The sequence below is a fragment of the Anolis carolinensis genome, unplaced genomic scaffold (assembly GCF_035594765.1).
Source record: "Anolis carolinensis isolate JA03-04 unplaced genomic scaffold, rAnoCar3.1.pri scaffold_9, whole genome shotgun sequence".
In the NCBI taxonomy this organism is placed as follows: domain Eukaryota; kingdom Metazoa; phylum Chordata; class Lepidosauria; order Squamata; family Dactyloidae; genus Anolis; species Anolis carolinensis.
The window spans coordinates 18,124,599-18,149,878 of record NW_026943820.1 but is presented as its reverse complement, the minus strand read 5'-3'; the positions used below and the strand labels follow the sequence as shown (position 1 = coordinate 18,149,878).

Here is a 25,280-nt window from a genome sequence, read left to right as displayed (position 1 = left end):
TAGAGTGCAGGGCTTAGCCATTTGGATGCTTCTGTTTAAGCTTAAACTGTCGAGAAACCCCCGTCTTCTGAAATTGAAGAGGAAGGCCAAGATTAGTCCAGCTGGAATCAGATATGCATCAAAGGACAAAAAAGGTAGGTTTAAGGAAAGATAAGAAAGAACAATAGTTGCACCTAGACAGGGCTGGTTCTATCACAAGTCAGAATGATGCAGCTACCTTAGAATTGGCTGCAAAAGGCAGAGAACTATTAGCTATTGACTTTGTTATTGCATTTTTACTGCCATGGAAGGGAAAAATACTCATATGGGAATTTCCGATTCCTGCCTTTCGGCTTGAATCATAGAATCATAGAATAGTAGAGTTGGAAGAGACCTCATAGGCCATCCAGTCCAACCCCCTGCTAAGAAGCAGGAAATCGCATTCAAAGCACCCCCGACAGATGGCCATCCAGCCTCTGCTTAAAAGTCTCCAAAGAAGGCGCCTCCACCACAGCCCGGGGCAGAGAGTTCCACTGCCGAACAGCCTTTCTCACAGTGAGGAAGTTCTTCCTGATGTTCAAGTGGAATCTCCTTTCCTGTAGTTTGAAGCCATTGTTCCGTGTCCTAGTCTGCAGGGCAACAGAAAACAAGCTTGCTCCCTCCTGCCTATGACTTCCCCTCACGTATTTGTACATGGCTATCATGTCTCCTCTCAGCCTTCTCTTCTGCAGGCTAAACATGCCCAGCTCTTTAAGCCGCTCCTCATAGGGCTTGTTCTCCAGACCCTTAATCATTTTAGTCGCCCTCCTCTGGACGCTTTCCAGCTTGTCAACATCTCCCTTCAACTGTGGTGCCCAGAATTGGACACAGTATTCCAGGTGTGGTCTGACCAAGGCAGAATAGAGGGGGAGCATAACTTCCCTGGATCTAGACGCTATTCCCCTATTGATGCAGGCCAGAATCCCGTTGGCTTTTTTAGCTGCTGCATCACATTGTTGGCTCATGTTTAACTTGTTGTCCACGAGGACTCCAAGGTCTTTTTTGCACACACTGCTGTCAAGCCAGGCGTCGCCCATTCTGTATCTCTGATTTCCATTTTTTCTGCCGAAGTGAAGTATCTTGCATTTGTCCCTGTTGAACTTCATTTTGTTAGTTTCGGCCCATCTCTCTAGTCTGTCAAGATCGTTTTGAATTCTGCTCCTGTCTTCTGGAGTGTTGGCTCTCCCTCCCAGTTTTGTGTCGTCTGCAAACTTGATGATCGTGCCTTCTAACCCTTCATCTAAGTCGTTAATAAAGATGTTGAACAGAACCGGGCCCAGGACGGAGCCCTGCGGCACTCCACTTGTCACTTCTTTCCATGATGAAGACGATGCATTGGTGAGCACCCTTTGGGTTCGTTCGCTTAGCCAATTACAGATCCACCTAACTGTAGTTTTGTCTAGCCCACATTTTACTAGTTTACAAATTCAAGCACCTTGAATTTGGAGACAGGGGGTTAAAAATGATTTATTTTCCAAGAGTGTACAATAAAGAAGAATAAGGCCTTCTCCAGGGTCTTCTTAGGTTCCTTCCACACAGTCATATAACCCAGAATATCAAGAGAGAAAATCCCACAATATCTGCTTTGAACTTATCTGAGTCCATACTGCCATATATTCCAGTTCGAAGGAGAAGATGTGGGCTTTTATTCAGCTTAGTGGCTAACTCACAACAGTGCCTACTCCTGCTTACACTCTCATCTGCAAGGCATGAACATTTGACAAGCCACAAACATTTCCTGAAAGTGAGAGTTTATTAGTTGTGTGCGAAACACACACAAATGATTGGAGTTACAGTGCTTTTTGGCTCCTGAGCATCGCATGGCATCTGCCAAAGAAAGAGGTTATGTCATCGATTGTCACTTTGACTGTGCGGCTTGTGTCACACCTTCACCAAGGAACATTGTTTCCTTTCCAGTTCACAAGAACGCCATTGTGTGTGTCACCAAGCTTGGAAAGCACACCGATAATCCCCCGCACGCTCTCGTCTACACTCAAGTCGGCCTGCAAAAGACAAGCAGGACAACAATTAGCAACATTGTTGTATGGGGCCGGGCTGTGGCGCAGCTGGCTAGTAACCAGCTGCTATAAATCACTACTGACCGAGAGGTTATGAGTTCGAAGCCTGAGTCGGGTTAAGCCTCCGACCATTAATAGCCCCGGCTTGCTGTTGACCTATGCAGCCCCGAAAGACAGTTGCATCTGTTAATTAGGGACGCTTTATGCGGGAGGCTAATTTACAACACCATAAAACTGCCAGCAAAACACGAGGAAAGGAATGAGGAAGTACAGCCACTACTGGATGGTGAAGCAACAGCTCCCCCTGTGGCCGGAATCGTGAAGCTGGAAAAATGTTAAAAATGCCTCCGAGTCTGTCTAAAGTATGTTGTTTGTCTGTTGGCATTGAATGTTTGCCATATATGTGTTCATTGTAATCCGCCCTGAGTCCCCTTCGGGGCGAGAAGGGAGGAATATAAATACTATAAATAAATAAATAAACATGGAAAGAAACAATGAGAGGGTGGGTGAATAATGCTCAGATATGCTTATGTATTTAAAAGTGAATGCACACACAGGCTACTACGTGAATGAGATAAAGGCCTACTTCTAACAATAGTTCTTATCCTCATGTCCTGGGGAAATGCAGCCCTTGACATTAAATGTTTGGTACCTCCAGCAGACGAGGAGCAAATATAGAGGAGAGCAGGTGCCAACGTCACTTCTATGACCCGTGACTCAGTAATGTTTTTGCTCATGTCATCTATCTTTTAAAAGAACTCTTTGCAAAAAATGGTTACCCACCTCTTGGGTTCCCATGTCTGTCTTCACCCAGCCAGGATGAACTGCGGTGCACAGAACCCTATCTTCTTTGAGGCTCAAAGAGAGGCACTTTGTAAGCATATTTAGAGCAGCCTGCAAGATAGAGAGATCTTTGGGAACAAGAAGAAAGAGCAAAACAACTAAAATTTATAAAACAATACTATTTTTGCAACGCAAATAAGCCAGGCAAGTGGCTAACAAGCAAGTTGAAGGGGGGGGGGGGGGGGGGAAGAAAAGTCGTACATAAATATCATAAAAATCAAAGAAGCAACCTTTACAAGAGAAGAAGACATACGGAATCAATTTAGAATATTTTTTAACAATCTCTACAAACAAGAAAACATAGAAGAGGATAAAATAATAAAATTTTTAGATCAACAAAAACTGACCAGGACCACGGAGGAACAGAAAAGAAACCTTAACAAAGAAATTACTGATTGTGAAATCAAAAATGCTATTCATAATCTAGACTCGCAAAAGGCGCCCGGTCCAGATGGCCTGACAGCCGCATACTACAAAACATTCGAGGACATTCTCTTTCCCCATCTAAAAATCATTATGAACCAAGTAATGAAATTACGAAAAATCCCACAATCCTGGTAGCATGCAACAATAACAATGATCCACAAAGAGAATTCGCTAGAAACTGATATGAAAAACTACAGACCGATCTCCCTCTTGAATGTGGACTATAAACTATTTGCAAATATACTGGCAAACAGAATGAAATCCTTTTTAAAAACATGGATAAAAGAAGAGCAATCAGGATTCTTAGCAACTTCACTCTTATAGAATCACTAGCTATGCCCGGCCACGTGTTGCTGTGGCGAAGTATGGTGGTATGGGAAATAAAGTATTGAGGAATTGGTGGTAGTTGAATCCCTTCTTATTATCCAACATATTCACTTATCCAACCTTCTGCTGGCCTGTTTATGTTGGATAAGTGAGACTCTACTGTATATTTATAATCTTATATTATCTGCTTAGAACTGGATTATATGAGGCCCCTTCTACACAGCTGGATAAAATGCATACTGAAGTGAATTATATAGCAGTGTGGAGTCAAGATAATGCAGTTCAAAGCAGATAATATATGATTATAAATAGGTTATATAGCTGTGTGGAAGGGCCTTGAGTCTACACTGCCATATAATCCAGTTCAAATCAGATAATCTGTATTTTATAGGCAGTGTGGAAGAGGCCTACGTGAGGCCTAACTCTGCCTGTCCCCTGGGCTGAGTGGGTTGCTAGGAGACCAAGTGGGCGGAGCTTAGCCTTCTAACTGGCAGCAATTGGATAAAAACAATTATTCTTCTCCCTCTAATTAGGACTTTATTTTTCTTTTCTTTTTGTTGTATGAACGTAGAGGCGTGAATGAGGGGTTGTGCTGTCAATTTTCGAGGTTGTGGGGTGTTTAGTTTTGTTGTTTTGTCCGCTGTCGTGATTCCATCACTCTTTTATATATATAGATAGAGCTGGAAGAGACAATTAAGGCCGTCCAGTCCAGTCCCCTACTACGCAGGAATACCCAACCAAAGCACTTCAGACAGATGGCCATACAGCCTCTGCTTAAAAATCTCTGGAGAAGGAGATTCACCACACTCTAAGGTGTGGTGTCAGACATCTGTCACACATCTCTTATCAGGAGGTTCTTTATACTTTTTAGGTTGATTCTTTTTTCCCCAGAAGCTTGAATGCATTCAGATTCCACCTGAACATTAGAAATAACTTCCTCAATGTGAGAGCTGTTCAGCAGTGGAACTCTCTGCCCCAGAGTGTGGTGGAGGCTCCTTCTTTGGAGGCTTTTAAACAGCTAAGTAGCCAGTAGCTACATCTTCTATAGTGGTGGCAAGAGTTGATAATCCCCTTAATATCTGGTGGCCGCATTATAAACATCCTTACATCTGGTGGCAGCTTTTAAATGTGTCGGGCAAGGCCCCATGTAAGCCGCCCCGAGTCCCTTTGGGGAGATGGGGCGGGGTATAAAATTAAAGTTATTATTATTATTATTATTATTATTATTATTATTATTATTATTATTATTATTATTGGCAAGGTGTTGGGCTAGAATCAGGCAAGAGCAAACTTCGGCCCTCCAGATGTTTTGGACTTCAACTTCTACAATTCCTAACAACCAGTAGGCTGTTAGGAATTGTGGGAGTTGAAGTCCAAAACACCTGGAGGGGCGAAGTTTGCCCATGCCTGGGCTAGATGGTCCATGTGGTCTCTCCCAACTCTATGATTCTATGGAATTATTTCATTCACACTCAGAGAAAGGGGATGATGATGCAGCTTAGCCATTCGGAAAAGAGGACAAGATGTTCAACTTCCATTAATGCAGCCATGTGTCTAGACAGGGAACACAGCCAGTTCTGAAACACCGCACTTCTTGCAGGAGAAATGGCCCCTACCTTGCTGCAGCGGTAGGGGACTGCAGGCTTGCTGTAGTTTAGTGGGACTGACTCAATGGAGCCTAAGACAGAAGAAATGTTGATGATGGCTGCTTTCCTGCAACTGAGTCCATCCTGTGCGCTTTCCTTGGCTGCCTTCTTTAACAGTGGCAGAAAAGCCTGAAATAGAGAGAGAGAGAGAGAGAGAGAGAGAGAGAGAGAGAAGTGAAGTGAGAATGAATCAAGAATTGTTTCTCGTTCTTTAGAGGGAGTTCCAAAATTTGCACAGACCTTTCTGCAATGTAGTTTATTCAATTCAATTTATTATTGCAATTTAGTTTATTACTAGCTGTGCCCGGCCACGCGTTGCTGTGGCAAAGTGGTGGTGGTATTGGTTTAAAAATTGTTGTGTAATTTTTATTTGATGTTATTTGTATTTTTAAATTAATTTTATTGTAAGTTATCTTTTTATTTATTATATTTTATTATTTTCTTGTATTATTTTTAGTTATTTTCTGTTATTATAGTATTTTATTGTATTAATTTTTTAGTGTTTTTAATTTTTTTAGTGTTTTTTTTATTGGGTTGCTAGGAGACCAAGTTGGAGGAGCTTAGCCTTCTAACTGGCAGCAAATGGATAAAAGCAATTATTCCTCTCTCTCTAATTAGGACTTTATTTTTGTTTTCTTTTTGTTGTATCAACCTAGAGGCATGGATGAGGGGTTGTGTTGTCAAATTTCGAGGTTGGGAGGCCTGTAGTTTTGTTGTTTTGTGGGTCACCGTGATGCCATCACTCTTTTATATATAGATTTGCCATGTTATGGAGCTCCTGGTGGCGCAATGGGTTAAACCCTTGTGCTGGCAGGACTGCAAACTGAAAAGTCGGCAGTTTGAATCTGGGGAGCGGGGTGAGCTCCCGCCTGTCAGCTCCATCTTCCCATGCGGGGACATGAGAGAAGCCTCCCACAGGATGGTAAAACATTCGAGTGTCCCCTGGACAACGTCCTTGCAGATGGCCAATTCTCTCACACCAGAAGTGACTTGTAGTTTCTCAAGTCACTCCTGACACACAAAAAAATCTGCCATAGCACATAGGTTAATTATCAGCTCAGTGCTGCTCTCTGGGCTTCATTCCTGAATGGAAATTTGAATACAGAGCCCCTTGTCCTAGGCTTAATACTTATCAATAAAATAGCATCAATATAATAGCGCCTTTCATCTACATTAAATTGCTGAAATGAAGACATTCTAGATTGTAGCGTTATGATCCCATTTTAACAGCACTGGCTACATCCTGCAGAATCCTGGGGCTCATATATTTTAGGCTTGATCTACACTGCCATTTAATCCAGCTCAAAGCAGAGAATCTGACTTTTTTTTTTACAGTATTTATATTCCGCCCTTCTCACCCAGAAGGGGATTCAGGGCAGATCACATTGCACATATAAGGCAAACATTCAATGCCATAACATAGAACAGAGACAGAGATAGACGCAGGCACGGGCGGGCCTCAAACTCATGACCTCTTGGTCAGAGTGATTTGTTGCAGCTGGCTGCTAACCAGCCTGGACATCAAAAACCAGATTATATAGCAGTGTAGATGGAGCCTTGGAGAGGCACTAGAATTCCCTGGCTAAATATCCCTCCCTAAACTGCAAATTGTAAGATTTCATAAATTGTTACCATAACAGGTAAAAGTGCAAGAAAGGAATGCTTAAAAAAATCAAAGGCAGCATTAATTATTGTGGAATTATAATTGATTACTTTTGAAAGATAACTTTTTAAGCTCCAGCACAACTTTACCTGGCTCACTAACAATGGCCCAACCACATTGGTCTTGTAGGCATTCAGCATGTCTTCAGGATCCAAGGTTTCCAGTTCCTTGTCTGTGAAAATGCCAGCATTGTTTATGAGCACATTCAGCCCTGCCCCTTTGAGGTGCCCCTCAATGCAAGTGGCAGCTTCCTTAATGGTCACAGGATTTGTAGCATCTGCAAAAACAGCATAAGAAGATATTATCACATATTTCTCCCTCTTGATATTCATTTTGTTAATTAATTTACTCAGTTGTTTTCAATCCTTGCTCTTTTGATTTAAGTCATGGATCTCCTCACAGGTGTAAACATCTTTGACAATTAATGCTAAACCTCTTCTTTTCCTTTTTTGGTCTATTGCTCTGAATATTACTATATTCTAGTCATTTTTTTTCATGTCAGGAGCAACTTGAGTCGCTTCTGGAGTGAGAGAATTGGCCGTCTGCAAGGATGTTGCCCAGGGGACATTGCCTGGATGTTTTTTGATGTTTATACCATCCTTGTGGGAGGCTTCTCTCATGTCCCCACATGGAGCTGGAGCTGATAGAGGGAGCTCATCCGCACTCTCCCCAGGTGGGATTCGAACCTGGCAACTTTCAGGACAGCAACCCAAGCTTCAAGTCACGAGGCTTTAATCCAATACGCCACCGGAGGCTCCATTCTAGTCATGAGACACATTATTTATTATTTATTTATTAGTGACATTTATATCCCGCCCTTCTCACCCTGAAGGGGACTCAGGGTGGTTTATAAGTATATATACACACAATATATTATATTATACGACTATATTGCAATATTATTAGTAATATTGCATGTAATATAAATATAAATATGACATTATGCTTGCTTTGCTGCGCTAAGAGTTCAGGTTCACCTAGTTCATTAATGCTTAATGGCAAGAAAGAGTTGATGAACATTTGGTCACCCACATGCTGCTAGACTATAGCTTCTATCATCCCTGGCAAATAGCCTCAATGAGAAGATCTGATAGCAGTTGCAATCCAACAGTCACCATTCCTGATTTACTGTAAAGCAAAGGAAATGAATTAAAAGCCACCAGATCCACTGGTTGGCAGTACCTAAAGCATGAAACTTACCCAGTTTCACTATTATAACATTTGGGTGACTGGAAGCCAGTTTCCTTAACTCCTGAAAAGACAAGACCAGAAGAACAAACAGAAGTAGAAAAATCAGACTTCATGGGAAGATCATAGAATGCATTGTACTGCCTGCTATTGCAGGTAATATAAAACAGATTGACAAACTGATAAGACTCCAAGGGCAACAGATGCAAACTTTATTTTACTACTGATGTTGTGCAATCTTTATATATTATATTATACATTAATTACATAACACACTATTCTTTGTTCAGTGCGTTGATTACATCTCAAATCTCTAAGGCTGTCTTGTTGTGCTCATAGCCAAAGCAACTAGATTTTTTTTTCATTGTGTCAGGAGTGACTTAAAAACATACAGCCAGTCACTTCTGGTGTGAGAGAATTGGCCCAGGAGATGCCTGAATGTGTTACCATCCCACTGGGAGGTTTCTATCATGTCCCTGCAAGCTAGAGCTGACAGGTGGGAGCTCACCCCATCTCGTAGATTCAAACCGGCAATCTTCAGGTCAGTAACCCAACCTTTAGGTCAGCACTTCAGTCGGCACAAGGATTTAACCCATTGCCACTGCAGCTCCTAGACCAGTGATGGCCAACCAATGACACGTGTGTCAGCACTGACATGCCTAGCCATTTTTGCTGACACACTGCCGCATGCAGATTGATTGGATGACTATGTATTTTGTGGCCAAATTTGATGTGATTTGGTCCAGTGGTTTTGTTGTTTAGTCCATGGGAATTATGCACATTACATTTATATCATTCTATTATTATTGTAATATATTATCATATTATTACTATTATATTATTTTTATATTATTCATTGTTCATGACTACATTGAAACTAGAAAAGAGAGAAATCAGCGTGGAAACTGCAAGAGGTACCATAGATTGTTGTACATGGAAATAATGGTAGTAAATAGTTTTTGATTTATTAAATACAGTTACAGTAGAGTCTCACTTACCCAACGTTCTGGATTATCCAACACATTTTTGTAGTCAATGTTTTCAAAACATCGTGATATTTTGGTGCTAAATTCATAAATACAGTAATTACTACATACCCTGTTTCCCCTAAAATGACATCTCCAGAAAATAAGACCTAGTAGAGGTTTTGCTGAATTACTAAATATAAGGCCTCCCCCAAAAGTAAGACCTAGCAAAGTTTTTGTTTGGAAGCATGCCCAACGAACAGAACACCAGAGCATGCAGGATCGGTAAATGTACGTACCATAAAGTGTTGTACATGGAAATATTGGTAGTAATAAAAAAATCTTGATAGGATTCACAGTTTGTCTGGTTATGCTGGTTTGTGATGACAACTACTGTACAATATATAATAAATGTTCATTTTTTTGTTCAACAATAAATGTGAATTCTTCTTCATGGTAAATTAAGACATCCCCTGAAAATAAGACCTAGAGCATCTTTGGGAGCAAAAATTAATATAAGACACTGTCTTATTTTCGGGGAAACACGGTAGTATTACAGCGTATTGAACTACTTTTTCTGTCAAATTTGTTGTATAACATGATGTTTTGGTGCTTAATTTGTAAAATCATAGCCTAATTTGATGTTTAATAGGCTTTTCCTTAATCCCTCCTTATAATAATAATAATAATAATAATCCCCCCCGCAGGTGCCACCTTGACGTGGTGGGGAGGCTTAGCTGCTCCAATGGTGACTGAGGGCTGTGCTGGCGGTAGTGTAACTACCAGCAGGTCCAACCAAGCCAGAGAGGCCTCAGCTGAGGAGCACAACCAAGAGCACCTAACCCATTAGCATTATGGAGAATCAAACCCAAACGAAGTCTATACTGGCTCGGTCGTCGCCCAGGATAAAAAGGACCGCGGTGGATGCTGCTGATTCTGGACATCCATCGACAAGTGGGTTACGGAATCATCAAAACCCAAATGAACAGTCACAGAAGCGGCAAAAATATACAATGCCAGAAAACCGCACAATTATGAAATGCTACTACAAATCTGAACCTCAAAGGCGTGGCTACCAAAAAAGGATGCATCAGCTATGGAAACAAGAGTACCCTGACTCACAGATAACAGAACCCCGACTGGCTGACCAACGAAGATTCATAATCAGAAACAAAGTGTTCAGTGAAGTTGAACTCGAAGAAATCCAGAAAAGTTGCAAAGTAGATTACCATCAGACCACAGCACAGACAGCAGCAGAGACTCCAGCAACACTTGGAATGGTGGAACAGATTGAACCAGAAGAAAGTGTGGCGCTTTTGCAAGAATTTGAGGAACCAGCACTTGAAACATCTGTTGAACCACCAGGAACCTTGACAGCAAGACAACAAGAGCTCAAGGATAAGATCATGGCTCATGCTGCAGCAAATGCAATAAGAAAGCGGCTCCCAACTCTAAAAACAGTGCCCAAGAGACACCTGGTGCCTCTCATGAAAGATGTGAATGCAGTACTCTCCACTGTCCAAATAACATCAATTGAACAAACAAACCAGTATGCCTACAGTGCAGCAGTGATAGTAACAGAAGAGCTTGGGCTCCTACAACCAAGGCAGCCCCAAAGAAAATCGACTGGAAAACCAAAGTGGAAGGTCAGGCTAGAGTTGAAAATCCAGAAACTTAGATCAGATGCAAGTAACCTGAAAAATATGAAAGAGAGGAGACTGAATGACAAAATCAAGCAATACCTGATCCGAAAGTACTGGCTGAACACCAGAAAAATTGAAGAAGCTTTGGAAATCGTGAAAGAACAAATTACAGCAACAGCCAGAAAAATTGAAAGGTATGAAGCCAGAATCATCCAGTACAGACAAAATCAACTGTTTCAATCAGACCAAAGACGGTTCTACCAGAGTCTGAACCAAACAACAGACACAGTAACCATAAAGCCAGAGAAAACTGCAACAACAAAGTTCTGGAAAGAACTTTGGGAAAATAATAAAAACTACAACAAAAACGCTGGGTGGATAAAGGAGTTTGAAGGAAAATTCTCACAGAACAAAATGGAACTGATGGAAATAACAACTGAAATGATCAGCAAACGAGTGCAAAAAGTCAAGAACTGGACATCGCCTGGTAGTGATCAACTTCATGGATTTTGGCTCAAACATCTGATTAGTTTACATGGAAAAATGGCCCAACAATTCAATGAGATGCTGCAGAAAGGAAGTATCAGTGAATGGCTAACAACTGGAAGAACATACCTGATACAAAAGGATCCAGCAAAAGGAGCAGCACCAGGAAACTACAGGCCAATAACGTGTCTGCCCACTATGTTTAAACTACTGACTGGCATCATAGCTGACAGAATTCAAGACTATCTTGAAGAAAAAAACATCTTGCCAGATGAACAGAAAGGCAACAAACGGAAAAGCAGGGGCACAAAAGACCAGTTATTGATTGACAAAATGATTCTGGAGAACTGTAAGAGCTGAAAAGCTAATCTTCACATGACGTGGATTGACTACAAAAAGGCCTTTGACTCACTCCCACACAGCTGGATCATCAAGTGCCTGGACGCCATCGGGATTTGTAAAACCGTTGGCACCTGCATTGAAAACATGATGGAGGACTGGAAAACTGAACTGTTTGTTGGAAATGAAAGCTATGGACTTGTCAACATCAGGAGAGGAATTTTCCAGGGAGATTCATTGTCCCCTCTGCTTTTCATTATCGCCATGATCCCTCTGTCAACAATCTTACAAAAAACAAATCTCGGCTATCAAACATCTAAGAATTCTCACAAAATTTCACATTTGATTACATGGATGACCTGAAGCTATATGGGAAAACGGAAACTGAAATCCAGTCTCTGACCAACACTGATATCAACATGGAGTTTGGTTTGGACAAATGTTCGACAGTGGCATTGAAGAAGGGAAAAATCATTGAAAGTGAGGGCATAAATATGCCCAATGGCCAAACAATAAAGTGTCACCAGCCAGAGGCCTATAAATATCTGGGCATACTACAGCTGGACAACATCAAGCATGAACATGTGAAAACTGTGGTCAGCAAAGAATACACACAAAGGGTCAGAAAAATTCTCAAAAGCAAGCTCAATGGAGGCAACACCATCAAGGCCATAAACACCTGGGCCATACCTGTCATAAGATATACTGCTGGCATTATAAACTGGACACAGGTGGAACTGGACAATTTGGACAGAAAAACAAGAAAACTCATGACCATTCATCATTCACTGCACCCTCGCAGTGATGTTGACCGGCTATATCTGCCTAGAAGATCAGGGGGCAGAGGACTCTTACAAGTCAAATAAGCAGTCAAAGAAGAAGAACATGCCCTGGCAGAATATGTCAAGCAAAGTGAAGAACCTGCTTTGACTGAAGTCAAAAATCAGAAACTCCTCAAAGCACAGCAGACAAAAAACCAGTACAAGAAAACCACTCTACAAACTAGAGCTGACAGCTGGCACAACAAAACATTGCATGGAAAGTTCCTTGACAAAATTGAAGGAAAAGCTGATAAGGAGAAGACCTGGCTCTGGCTCACGAATGGGACCCTGAAGAAGGAGACAGAAGGCCTGATCCTTGCAGCCCAGGAGCAAGCCATCAGGACAATCAGCTGAAAAATCAGCTGATGACCCAAAATGCAGGCTGTGCAAGGAAACCGATGAAACCATTGATCATATCCTCAGCTGCTGTAAGAAAATCGCACAGACAGACTTTAAACAGAGGCACAACTATGTGGCCCAAATGATTCATTGGAACTTATGCCTCAAGTACCACCTCCCAGCAGGAAAGAACTGGTGGGATCACAAACCTGCAAAAGTATTGGAAAACGAGCACGCAAAGATACTGTGGGACTTCCAAATCCAGACTGACAAAGTTCTGGAACACAACACACCAGACATCACAGTTGTAGAAAAGAACAAGGTTTGGATCATTGATGTTGCCATCCCAGGTGACAGTTGCATAGATGAAAAACAACAGGAAAAACTCAGCCGCTATCAGGACCTCAAGATTGAACTTCAAAGACTGGCAGAAACCAGTGCAGGTGGTCCCAGTGGTGATGGGCACCCTGGGTGCCATGCCAAAAGATCTCAGCCGGCATTTGGAAACAATAGACATTGACAAAATCACCATCTGCCAACTGCAAAAGGCGAAACAAAATCCAGCGAAACAAAATCCAGCATATCTATCTTGTTTGCTGTACCATACAACGTCGTTGTGTTGATAATAATAATAATAATGATAATAATAATAATAATAATAATAATAATAATAATAATAATAATAATATTTTTATTCTTATACCCCGCCTCATCTCCCCGAAGGGACTCGGTGCGGCTTACATGGAGCCAAGCCCGAACAGAACAAGAAGAACAAAACAATAAAACCAATCAATCAGACAATAAAAGCAAGTCATAAAAAAAAAACCCATACAAGATAAAATGCTAAAATCATGGATTAGGTTCAAAGAATCTAGGCCAAAGTGCTAAAAGTGCAAATATATCATGTCATCAGGGGAGGGTGGTTACTCAGCTATGATGGCTATATTATCCAACATATTCACTTATCCAACGTTCTGCCGGCCCGTTTATGTTGGATAAGTGAGACTCTACTGCAGGGGTCCCCAAACTAAGGCCCGGGGGGCGGATGCAGCCCTCTAAGGTCATTTACCTGGGCCCCGCTCTCAATTTTATAATATAATATTTTTATATCAGTTTTAATAATATAATATAATATATTGTATATACATATAATCTTGATAATAATATTATAATGTTATACAATATAATACTAATAATAATACCATATAATAATATGAATTATATGTTATATATTACATATAATATTACAGTATAGTGGTATAGTTCAATCTAGTAATATATAATGCTAATATTGTGCAATGTTAATAATATAATATATTGTATGTACATACAGCTGCTCTGAGTCCCCTTCGGGGTGAGAAGGGTTGGGATATAAATGTAGTAAATAAAGGTAGTAAATAAATAATTAATTTTAGACTTAGGCTCGCCCAAAGTCTGAAATGACTTGAAGGCACACAACAACAACAATTATAATTAACCTGACTATCTCATTGGCCAGTAGCAGGCCCACACTTTCCATTGAAATCCTGATAGGTTTATGTTGGTTAAAATTGTTTTCATTTTTAAATATTGTATTGTTCTTTAATTGTTATTGTTGTATTGCACTACAAATAAGACATATGCAGTGTGCATAGGAATTTGTTCGTATTTTTTTTCAAATGATAATTCGGCCCCTCAACAGTCTGAAGGATTGTGGACTGGCCCTCTGCTTCAAAAGTTTGGGGACCCCTGCTCTACTGTATATATTACAATTACATATTTTTGTTATTTAAACTATACATATTATGAAATTATGTTTTGTTTTTTTCTCGAAGTGACACACCACCCAAATCATGCTAGGTTTTTTGGTGAATTTTGACACACCAAGCGCAAAAGCTTGCCCATCATTGTCCTAGATAAAGAAGATAAACAAGCAGAGGCCACTAGCGGACAATGGAGACAGAAGGATAGTCCATTTAATGGAGAGGGCGGAGAATTGAAGGAGCAAAACCATTCCCCCCATTTCCACTTATTCTTTCCCCTCCCCACTTCTCATTTCATAAACGAGGGCTGTTTCCATGATGACGGGGACATGGGTGGAGGGAATAACAGGAACACAGGAGGAAATGGTTTTACTCCTTCAACCCACCCTCCCCCCATAAAATTGTCAGGACCCTGGCTGCAGAGCACCAATAACCTTACACAGAGGCCAGTCTCTAATATCTTTATTAAAGAAATATATAAAATCAATAAAAACAAGTGAAGAATATAGTTCAGAAGCAGACCTTTCAGATGAGGTCAAATATAGTCCAGAAATGTATTGTCCAATATAAGATATTAGAGTTCAAAGTTTTAATCCACTTGACCGAAACACACACTTTGCCAAGCAATAGTGTGGGGAAATAACAGAGTCTTTAAAGTCCAATGAAGCTTGACAACAAGGCTGGAAATAAACTTGATTCTTGACTAGATCCGTGACTGGAGGCAAGACGAACATGAAGCATGAACAGAGTCCGTGGTAAAACCGTGAGACAAGGCAAGGCTTGAAGCTAGATCCGGAAAGCAAGGAACTGGGATTACGAAGTCCACACACGATCTCTCTCCTCAAGCTGATCAAATGACTCCGCAAAGAATCCCTCGCGCCAAACACCTATATTGGGTCTCGTTTTCCCGCCAACAAAACTCTTTCCCTAGAGAACGAGAAGCGAAACCCAACTCTGTCCAGATGCATGACTCCTTAGAATTTCCCAAGGGAAGCAGACCTAATCAGCCATTTGTTTGGCAGCGATTCTCAGGCTTCTCCGATTAGCCTCCCTGACTCCCCTATCTTTAGAATAATTTTCCCTCCTGGGAAACAGGGGGGAGTTCTGCCCAAGGCCTGTTTGGCTGAATTCTTGAGGGCAAACATCAACATCCTGCAGGTGAAGAGACTCCGGCTCTTGCTGAACCGGCGAAAACCCCATGTTTTCCTCTTCGTCTGCCACAATAGTACTAGGAACAGGACTACAAGGCCCATGAGTCATCACAAAAATGGACTATTCTTCTCTCTCGATTCTTCTCTCTCTATTGCCCCCTACAGGCCTCCGCCTGGATAATGGAAGAGTACCAAGAAGCTCATCTAAAATCATGATTTTAAGGCATTGGGGTCTTTTATTCTTTACTTCTCATGGATTTCTAGTATTTCTGCACCTTTCTGAAGTCCCTTCAGTTTTGTAGCTAATGCTATCAATATATTTTGGGTTTAAGAAGGACCCTTCGTCATTATTATTTTTTTTGAAAAGGGTCGATGTGAGGAGAGCATTTTGCCAACTTCAAAATCACAAGCCTTTCCGCTATATTTCTGAATAAAGGATCTTGTGACTTAAATGCGGGAATTCCCCACTTCAGAGAGACTAACACATGCAAGAAGAAAATTAAACATCCAAAAAAGCCAGACTTTGAACAAAGAACCAATTGTTGAATGAGAAATGTGGAGACTATTTAGAAGGGTCACTCGCTGAGTAAATAACTTAGTTAATAACCATTCTAGGATTCAGTTTGTGATAAAATCACAAAGTATTAATAAATACATTTTAAAAGCTCACTTTCCCAGAAAATGTCCAATTTTACTGAAGATTTTTAAAATAACTTTTAATAATAAGATTTGACCAGAATAAAGTGGAGCTATGACTTCCCTTGATCTTGCTCCTATTGATGCAGCCTAGAATTGCATTGGCTTTTAAAGCTGCTCTTGTAGCATAGACCCTGATGGGTTCATGCCAGTGGTTCTCAATGGGTCCCCAGGTGTTTTGGCCTACAACTCCCAGAAACCCCAGCCAGTTTACTAGCTGTTAGGATTTCTGAGAGTTGAAGGCCAAAACATCAGGCTGAGAACCAGTGCTTTAGAATGTTCAGTTAAAAGGAATGACAGTTGAGGCTTGAGTCTGTTTGAGTGCAGAGGCCAGTGTTAGGAGTTAGAAGACCGTTTTGAGGCTTGAGTCTGTTTGTGTGCAGAACCTAGTTTTAGGAGTTAGTTGAGGCTTGAGTCTGAGTGCAGAAGCTAGTTTTAGGAGTTAGTTGAGGCTTGAGTCTGAGTGCAGAAGCTAGTTTTAGGAGTTAGTTGAGGCTTGAGTCTGAGTGCAGAAGCTAGTTTTAGGAGTTATTGAGGCTTGAGTCTGAGTGCAGAAGCTAGTTTTAGGAGTTAGTTGAGGCTTGAGTCTGAGTGCAGAAGCCAGTGTTAGGAGTCAGAAGACAGTTTTGAGGCTTGAGTCTGTTTGTGTGCAGAAGCTAGTTTTAGGAGTTAGTTGAGGCTTGAGTCTGAGTGCAGAAGCTAGTTTTAGGAGTTAGTTGAGGCTTGAGTCTGAGTGCAGAAGCTAGTTTTAGGAGTTAGTTGAGGCTTGAGTCTGAGTGCAGAAGCTAGTTTTAGGAGTTAGTTGAGGCTTGAGTCTGAGTGCAGAAGCCAGTGTTAGGAGTCAGAAGACAGTTTTGAGGCTTGAGTCTATTTGTGTGCAGAAGCTAGTTTTAGGAGTTAGTTGAGGCTTGAGTCTGAGTGCAGAAGCTAGTTTTAGGAGTTAGTCGAGGCTTGAGTCTGAGTGCAGAAGCTAGTTTTAGGAGTTAGTTGAGGCTTGAGTCTGAGTGCAGCGGCAATGTTAGGAGTCAGAAGACGGTTTTGAGGCTTGAGTCTGTTTGTGTGCAGAACCTAGTTTTAGGAGTTAGTTGAGGCTTGAGTCTGAGTGCAGAAGCTAGTTTTAGGAGTTAGTTGAGGCTTGAGTCTGAGTGCAGAAGCTAGTTTTAGGAGTTAGTTGAGGCTTGAGTCTGTTTGTGTGCAGAAGCTAGTTTTAGGAGTTAGTTGAGGCTTGAGTCTGAGTGCAGAAGCTAGTTTTAGGAGTTAGTTGAGGCTTGAGTCTGAGTGCAGAAGCTAGTTTTAGGAGTTAGTTGAGGCTTGAGTCTGAGTGCAGAAGCCAGTGTTAGGAGTCAGAAGACAGTTGAGGCTTGAGTCTGTTTGTGTGCAGAGGCCAATGTTAGGAGTTAGAAGACATTTTTGAAGCTTGTGTTTCCTTGGAAGTAGACAGTTATTACAGAGGATGAGAACCACTGGTTTAGATAGAATTGTAGGATTTCCTGTGAGATTTCCTGGGGCACAAAGTGGGGAAGATTCAAACCTGGGAAATAATGTTTCTCTCTGGGGAAAACCTGACTCAGAAAGTGCAAGGCCTCAAGGTCAGAGGAGCCAGAAACTGCAACATTAAAGAAGGAGTCGGGCAAAGAGCTAAGTGATACAGAAGGCTCCCAAGGGAAAAACACCTGGAGCTACAGAGGTCAACAAAAGTCTTCATTTAAAGATTAGAGCAGAAAATTGACCGCTCCGGTCAGAGTGCTTACGTGGGAAAGTTGAGGAGAGAATTTGTGGGAAAAGAAATGACTTCATGGGTGCTGATTAATTAGCAAGTTGTTTACCTAAGATTTAGTTCAGGCAACATAGTATTCAAGGAAGAAGCTAAGCCTGAGTTATCTGGTTCTTGTTTCAAGTCAAGCCACGGTTTTGGATTTAAGTATCCTGGAAGTTTTCTATATTCTTGTTTTTGTATTTTTGCTCAAGTTCTACTAAGTATACCTTTGCTGGTGGACTTATGCTATGCTTGTGACTTTCTGGCAATTCCTGGACTATATTACAGTAGAGTCTCACTTATCCAAGACTCGCTTATCCAACATTCTGGATTATCCAAAACATTTTTGTAGTCAATGTTTTCAATATATCATGATATTTTGGTGATAAATTCATAAATACAGTAATTACTACATAGCATTACTGTGTACTGAACTACTTTTTCTGTCAAATTTGTTGTCTAACATGATGTTTTGGTGCTTAATTTGTAAAATCATAACCTAATTTAATGTTTAATAGGCGTTTCCTTAATCTCTCCTTATTATCCAAGATATTCGCTTATCCAACGTTCTGCCGGCCCGTTTACATTGGATAAGTGAGACTCTACTGTAATATAATACAGTAGAGTCTCACTTATCCAACACTCGCTTATCCAACATTCTGGATTATCCAACACATTTTTGTAGTCAATGTTTTCAATATATCATGATATTCTGGTGATAAATTCGTAAATACAGTAATTACTACATAGCATTACTGGATATTGAACTACTTTTTCTGTCAAATTTGTTGTCTAACATGATGTTTTGGTGCTTAATTTGTAAAATCATAACCTGATTTGATGTTTAATAGGCTTTTCCTTAATCTCTCCTTATTTTCCAACATATTCGCTTATCCAACGTTCTGCCGGCCCGTTTACGTTGGATAAGTGAGACTCTACTGTAATATAATGCAGTAGAGTCTCACTTATCCAACACTTGCTTATCCAACGTTCTGGATTATCCAACACATTTTGTATTCAATGTTTTCAATACATCGTGATATTTTGGTGCTAAATTCATAAATACAGTAATTACTACATAGCATTACTGCCTATTGAACTACTTTTTCTGTCAAATTTGTTGTCTAACATGATGTTTTGGTGCTTAATTTGTAAAATCATAACCTAATTTGATGTTTAATAGGCTTTTCCTTAATCTCTCTTTATTATCCAACATATTCGCTTATCCAACGTTCTGCCGGCCCGTTTATGTTGGATAAGTGAGACTCTACTGTAATAATAAAAACAGGCATAGGATGTGGGATGCAAGGCAACAATCCCAGGCGTCCATTTCACATCCTGATCCCACTCCCTTTCACAAAAGGTCCATCTACACTGCAGAATTAATGTAGTTTGACACCACTTTCACTGCCATAACATAAGGAATCCAAAAAGGCAGTGGAACTCCTTGGCTGAGAAGGCTCAATCAAGACCTTGTCAGTCCACAGTTCACCTGATTCCACGGCACTGAGCCATGGCAGTTCAAGTGGGAGGCAAAACGCGTTAATTCTGCAGTGTAGACGCACCCTATGACACTTTAGGAGTTGATTGATTGTCTCCGCACCTTTCCTCGCTCCCCGTCGGGCTCCCGGCTGCAGGCAAAGATCCATTGCGGCGGCTCCGCGGCGCCCAAAAGCTGCCGAACCAGCTCCAAGCCGATCCCGCGATTGGCTCCCGTGAGGACGACGCTCCGAGGTCCGAAACCCAGCGCCATGGACCGCAGCTCGGCTCGTGGGCTCAAAGCGGTCCCGCTGGACGCCGTGTGATCAACCCCGCTACAGCTTCTACACAGCGCTCCTAGTGGCAGCGCACGGGAATTGCACCACTTCAAATCCACATCAGTGCAAATGTTTCCAGCCTCTCCTCCTCAGGGTGCATCTCTCTCTTCTGCAGATTTAATGCCATTTCACATCCCTTTCTCTGCCTTGATTCAATGCTGTGGAGTCCTGGGATGTGCAGTTTGGAGAGGCACACCGCTCAAGACCTTATAAAGCTACCACTCCTGTGAGTTATTTTGACACATTTTGGTGCCTCTAATGTTAAGACCAAAAAATGTAACAAAATAACTCATGAGAGTGGTAGCTTTATACCAGGGGTCCCCAAACTAAGGCCCGGGGGCCGGATGCGGCCCATCGAAGCCATGGCACAAGGGCAGAAGGGGGTTGGGCTAAATGACCCAAAGGGTCTCTTCTTCTCTTAAAGGCCATTATTATTATTATTATTATTATTATTATTATTATTATTATTATTATTATTTATTAGAAACACAACAAGATGAGTCCACAGCAGACACGCTGCTGGTTGTTGTATTGGATCATACGTCGGACACTTCCCAAGTCTCTAGGACTGTGTGATGTATCGGCAAATAATGTGTGCAGATCCCAGTAAGGTGGCCTTCTGCAGCTGGCAGGTGGTAATTTTGTCAGCGCCAATTGTGTTTAAGTACAGGCCAAGGTCTTTAGGAACTGCACCCAGTGTGCCGATCACCACTGGGACCACCTTGATTGGCTTTGCAGTTCGATCTTTAAATCCTCATATCGTGTCAGTTTTTCCAGTTGTTTCTCCTCAATCCTTCTGTCACCTGGGATTGCAACATAGACAATCCATACTTTGCTTTTTAACACAATTGTGAGGTCAGGAGTATTGTGTTCCAAAACCTATTATTATTATTATTATTATTATTATTATTATTATTATTATTAACATTGAGGCGGGGTGGCCATCTGTCAGGGGTGTTGTGCTTATGCTTTCGGTGCACAAAGGCAGAAGGGGGTTGGACTCAATGGCCCAAGGGGTCTCTTCCAACCCTCTTTATTGTTGTTGTTGTTATTATTATTATTTATTATTGCTTGGTGGCCAACTATAGTCTGACCCTCCAATGGTCTGAAGGATCGTGAACTGGCCCCCTGTTTAAAAAGTTTGGGGACCCCTGCTTTATACGGTCTTGAGCTGTGTGTCTCTAATGTTAGACCACTGGAGCCCCCGGTGGCGCAGCGGATTAGACCAGGGTGGGAGAGAGAACTCTTGTCAGTTTGAGGCAAGTGTGAATGTTGCAATTGGACACCTTGATTAGCATTGAATGACCTTGCAGCTTCAAAACCTGGCAGCTTCCTGCCTGGGGGAATCCTTTGCTGGGATTCCTGCCACAGATGTGCGTGAAACGTAAGAAGAGAATGCTTCTGGAACATGGCCATACAGCCCAGAAAACTCACAGCCATGAAAGCCTTCGACGACACAGTGATGTGACAATTTATTCCCCCTTTTATTCACCAAGTCGTAAACAGAGCCTGGGATCCGGAGTCAATGTTCAAACCACTCCGCCAGACCGACTCTCTACTCTCGCAAACATATCTCCACCCTTAACTCACCAACTGAACTTTGTATCTACTTACTGTTCAGAATATTGCAGCGGAACAGCTTTATTTAACTTTAACATAATTCCTTATGTACCTTTTCTTACACTCCTGATACATATCCTACAGTGTTTGAAGTGAATGATTGCCATACATATTGGAAGAATGTTGAAGAGGACAGAAAGGAAAGCAGTGCAGATCTGATAAAAACTGAGCAGATTGTTAGATCCTATTCTTTACAGGTGCAACTACACAGTATTATTATTATTATTATTTTATTATGACACAACCAAACACAAATTCTTTAGAAAGTTGCAAATTTGCATTACATTTGCATTTCTATCCCTCTCAGTCTTTGTTACAAATAACAAATTACAGTAGAGTCTCACTTATCCAAAACTCGCTTATCCAACGTTCTGGATTATCCAACGCATTTTGTAGTCAATGTTTTCAATACATCGTGATATTTTGGTGCTAAATTCGTAAATACAGTTATTACTACATAGCATTACTGCGTATTGAACTACTTTTTCTGTCAAATTTGTTGTTAAACATGATGTTTTGGTGCTTAATTTGTAAAATCATAACCTAATTTGATGTGTAATAGGCTTTTCCTTAATCCCTCCTTATTATCCAACGTATTCGCTTATCCAACGTTCTGCCGGCCCGTTTATGTTGGATAAATGAGACTCTATTGTACTTTTAAAAAAATGATATTAATGAAGCAAGTTAAAATGTAACACTCAAAGCATTATACCAATATATTTTAAGTGCAGGAATTGCTTGAAGAAAAGTCCCACAAAGTATGCCATCCAATTTTTGGAATTTGTCCTTGAAAGTATACTATTTTGATTTAAATTGTAAATTAGATTGTCAGTGTTGAAAATTAATCATTTTTGATTTAAAAGGGTGGGGAAATATTCTTTAGGCAATCATTGACCTTTATCACTTGTAGAATATGACGGCTGGCTATGAGATCTGGGCAATTGTACAATGTGTGCCAAGTGAACTTTCTCGCCCACAGAGTCAATAATTCATGTGTATTCAGTTTCTTCCCGGACTTGCGGCAATGACCTTGCAAAAGCTGGGCTTGAGCTGGCAGCACAGAGCTCGGTTGCTTCGCTCTAGGTCGGAAGAATGGCAGCACTGAACCCACACAGTGTCCTGGTGACTGGCTCCAATCGTGGCCTTGGCTTGGAGATGGTCAGGCAACTCGTCGGGGGAAAGAACCCACCGAAAAAGATCTTTGCCACCTGCCGAGACCCGGAGGGAGCACGTGCTCAGGTGAGGGAGCACGTGCTCAGGTGATTTCCCTCCCCATGACAACTAGGGACCATATCTCAGAAGCAGGGGGAAAGCGGGAAAAAGTGGACGGAACGTCTTACTCCATTTCCTCCTATTGAAATCCATCTTCTGGGATGGCCAGTCATCCCATGTCTTTTCTCTGTCTTTCTCCCGTTTTAAGAACATGGCCATATGGCCCGGAAAACATACAACAATCCTGCGATCCCGGCCATGAAAGCCTTCGACAACCCATCTTAAACCGTTTTGAGGTTGAATAAATAGCATCTAACTCTTGAAGGTGTATTCTCTGGAAACAAAGTCCCACAGAAGTGCCCTTATGCCATGTCATGGCCTCGGTGGGACTCTTGTTTCCAAAACACATAGAAATGGAGCCAAGATTGAGTGTGAAAATAATTTGTCAGCATCTCATTATCTCATTGATGTTTGAGGCAGGATTCATCTATTATAGGCCTGTCAAGGATTCTTAAGTTCATGTACAAGAATGAGAAACCAAAAAGGCCCCCCTTTTTAACTGATATGCTTTGGACAAATTGAACTACAGTAGAGTTTCGCTTATCCAACATAAACGGGCTAATATTTACAAATTTAGCACCAAAATATCACGATGTATTGAAAACATTGACTGCAAAAATGCCTTGGATAATCCAGAACGTTGGATAAGCGAGTGTTGGATAAGTGAGACTCTACTGTATAATGTTTCTAGTGCCCTCTAACCCCACTAAAAGGTGAAGGTAAATTGTTTTTCTATTGTATAATATACTCAGCATTTTACACTGTTTTGATATACATATATGTCAATAAAGGCTTATTGGGAAAAAAGGTAAAGCTTTCCCCCTGAAATTACATCTAGTTGTGTCCGACACTGGGGGTTGGTGCTCATCTCTATTTCTAAGCTGAAGAGCCAGCATTGTCCGTAGACACCTCCAAGGTCACGTGGCTGGCATGACTGCATGAAGCCCTGTTACCTTCCTGCCAGAGCAGTACCTATTGATCTACTCACATTTGCATGTTTTCAAACTGCAGAAGCTGGGGCTAACAGCAGGCGCTCAGTCAGCTCCCCAAATTCGAACCTGCAACCATTCAGTCCACAAGTTTAGCAGCTCAGCGCTTTAATACGCTGTGCCACCGGGGGCTCCTAACTCCATTAAGGTAAAGGTAAAGGTTTATCCTGAGGTTAAGTCCAGTCGTGTCTGACTCTGGGGGTTGGTGTTCATCTCCATTTCTAAGCCAAAGAGCCGGCGTTATCCGTAGACTCCTCCAAGGTCATGTGGCCGGCATGACTGCATGGAGTGCCGTTACCTTCCTGCTGGAGTGGTACCTATTGATCTACTCACATTGGCATGTTTTTGAACTGCTAGGTTGGCAGAAGCTGGAGCTAATAGCGGGTGCTCACTCCGCTCCCGGGATTTGAATCTGGGACCTTTCGGTCTCATGTAGACTCATATAATCAAATTCAAAGCAGATAATGTGGATTATCTGCCTTGATAATCTGGATTATATAGCAATGTAGAAGGGGTCTCAGACGAAATTTCCAGGATTATCTTGATCCAAGATATGAGCACTGTATGAGTTTCATAAGTGATTCTTAAGGATGATAGGTGTGTTATTTTGAAACTGTGGCCAAGTTCCTTTTGTTAAAGGGCTTTTAGTATAGACGTAGGAAAGGTTTCAGCTTGGGGTTAGTGGGTGCACGTTTCCGGAGGTGATCTGTTTATCCCTCTTTTGGGATGTGTAGTCTAGTCTTCCTGCCCTTTCTGGCAAGGCAGGGAGGGGGAATGCCACTTTTTCAGAATTGCGCAACTATATAAAATAAAATAAAATTCATACAGTAGAATCTCACTTATCCGACATAAACGGGCCGGCAGAATGTTGGATAAGCGAATATGTTGGATAATAAGGAGGCATTAAGGAAAAGCCTATTAAACATCAAATTAGGTTACGATTTTACAAATGAAGCACCAAAACATCATGTTGGACAACAAATTTGGCAGAAAAAGTAGTTCAATACGCAGTAATGCTATGTAGTAATTACTGTATTTATGAATTTAGCACCAAAATATCACGATATATTGAAAACATTGACAAAAAATGTGTTGGATAATCCAGAACGTTGGATAAGCGAGTGTTGGATAAGTGAGACTCCACTGTATTTGATTTTGGAATTCATGTCAAGTCCATCTTCTGAGGGGGGTCTGATTTTTTTAATATAACAATGGCTCCTGCTTGCTAATCCCATTCTCGATACTATACTGATCTGCCAGGACACATTGCACAAAAAATAAAAAATCAGGGAAAGCATTTTCCCCTGGAAACTCTGGTGTAATAAGTAATTTTCACCCTAAATTGTACAAGTCTAAAAGAAGCTGTGTCACTGTGAAAACAAGTTTGCATGTCATGTGCTCCAACCACACCTGAAACGAGGTGGGCACAGATTTTTCCTCATACTCCCTCTATTCCACCTATTCTACTTTTCGAGAACCTATTCTTTGGAGCACTTACATATTCAGGGATATTCG

The 25,280-nt window shown here is 41.3% G+C and overlaps 2 protein-coding genes across 3 annotated transcripts in view; one reads left to right on the top strand and one right to left on the bottom strand.

The window, feature by feature from the left end:
• LOC100555550 (C-signal) overlaps positions 1 to 25,280 on the top strand; it is a 44,559-nt gene that overhangs the window by 5,020 nt on the left and 14,259 nt on the right. The window contains exon 2 of one of the 2 annotated variants that reach the window (XM_008117689.3): positions 22,484 to 22,743. In XM_008117689.3, coding sequence (XP_008115896.2) covers positions 22,597 to 22,743 — 147 coding nt within the window. In that variant the 5' untranslated portion in view covers positions 22,484 to 22,596. The remainder of the gene's footprint in view (positions 1 to 22,483; positions 22,744 to 25,280) is intronic. The other variant, XM_003225359.4, reaches the window with a different exon arrangement.
• On the bottom strand, positions 1,460 to 19,954 carry LOC100555356 (C-signal). Its single transcript, XM_003225358.4, has 6 exons — positions 19,671 to 19,954; positions 8,142 to 8,193; positions 7,031 to 7,218; positions 5,249 to 5,407; positions 2,820 to 2,930; positions 1,460 to 2,021 (listed from the first exon to the last, which is right to left on the bottom strand). The coding sequence occupies exons 1-6, from the start codon at positions 19,818 to 19,820 to the stop codon at positions 1,908 to 1,910; spliced, it is 774 nt and encodes a 257-aa protein (XP_003225406.1). The 5' UTR covers positions 19,821 to 19,954; the 3' UTR covers positions 1,460 to 1,907.

Coding starts and splice junctions, on each gene's coding strand:
- LOC100555356 (XM_003225358.4), bottom strand. CDS start 19,820: ATGGCGCTGGGTTTCGGACCTCGGAGCGTCGTCCTCACGGGAGCCAAT. Junction 8,194..19,670: donor CCGACGGGGAGCGAGGAAAG/GTGCGGAGACAA, acceptor TTGTCTTTTCAG/GAGTTAAGGAAACTGGCTTC. Junction 2,022..2,819: donor CAGACATGGGAACCCAAGAG/GTGGGTAACCAT, acceptor TGTCTTTTGCAG/GCCGACTTGAGTGTAGACGA.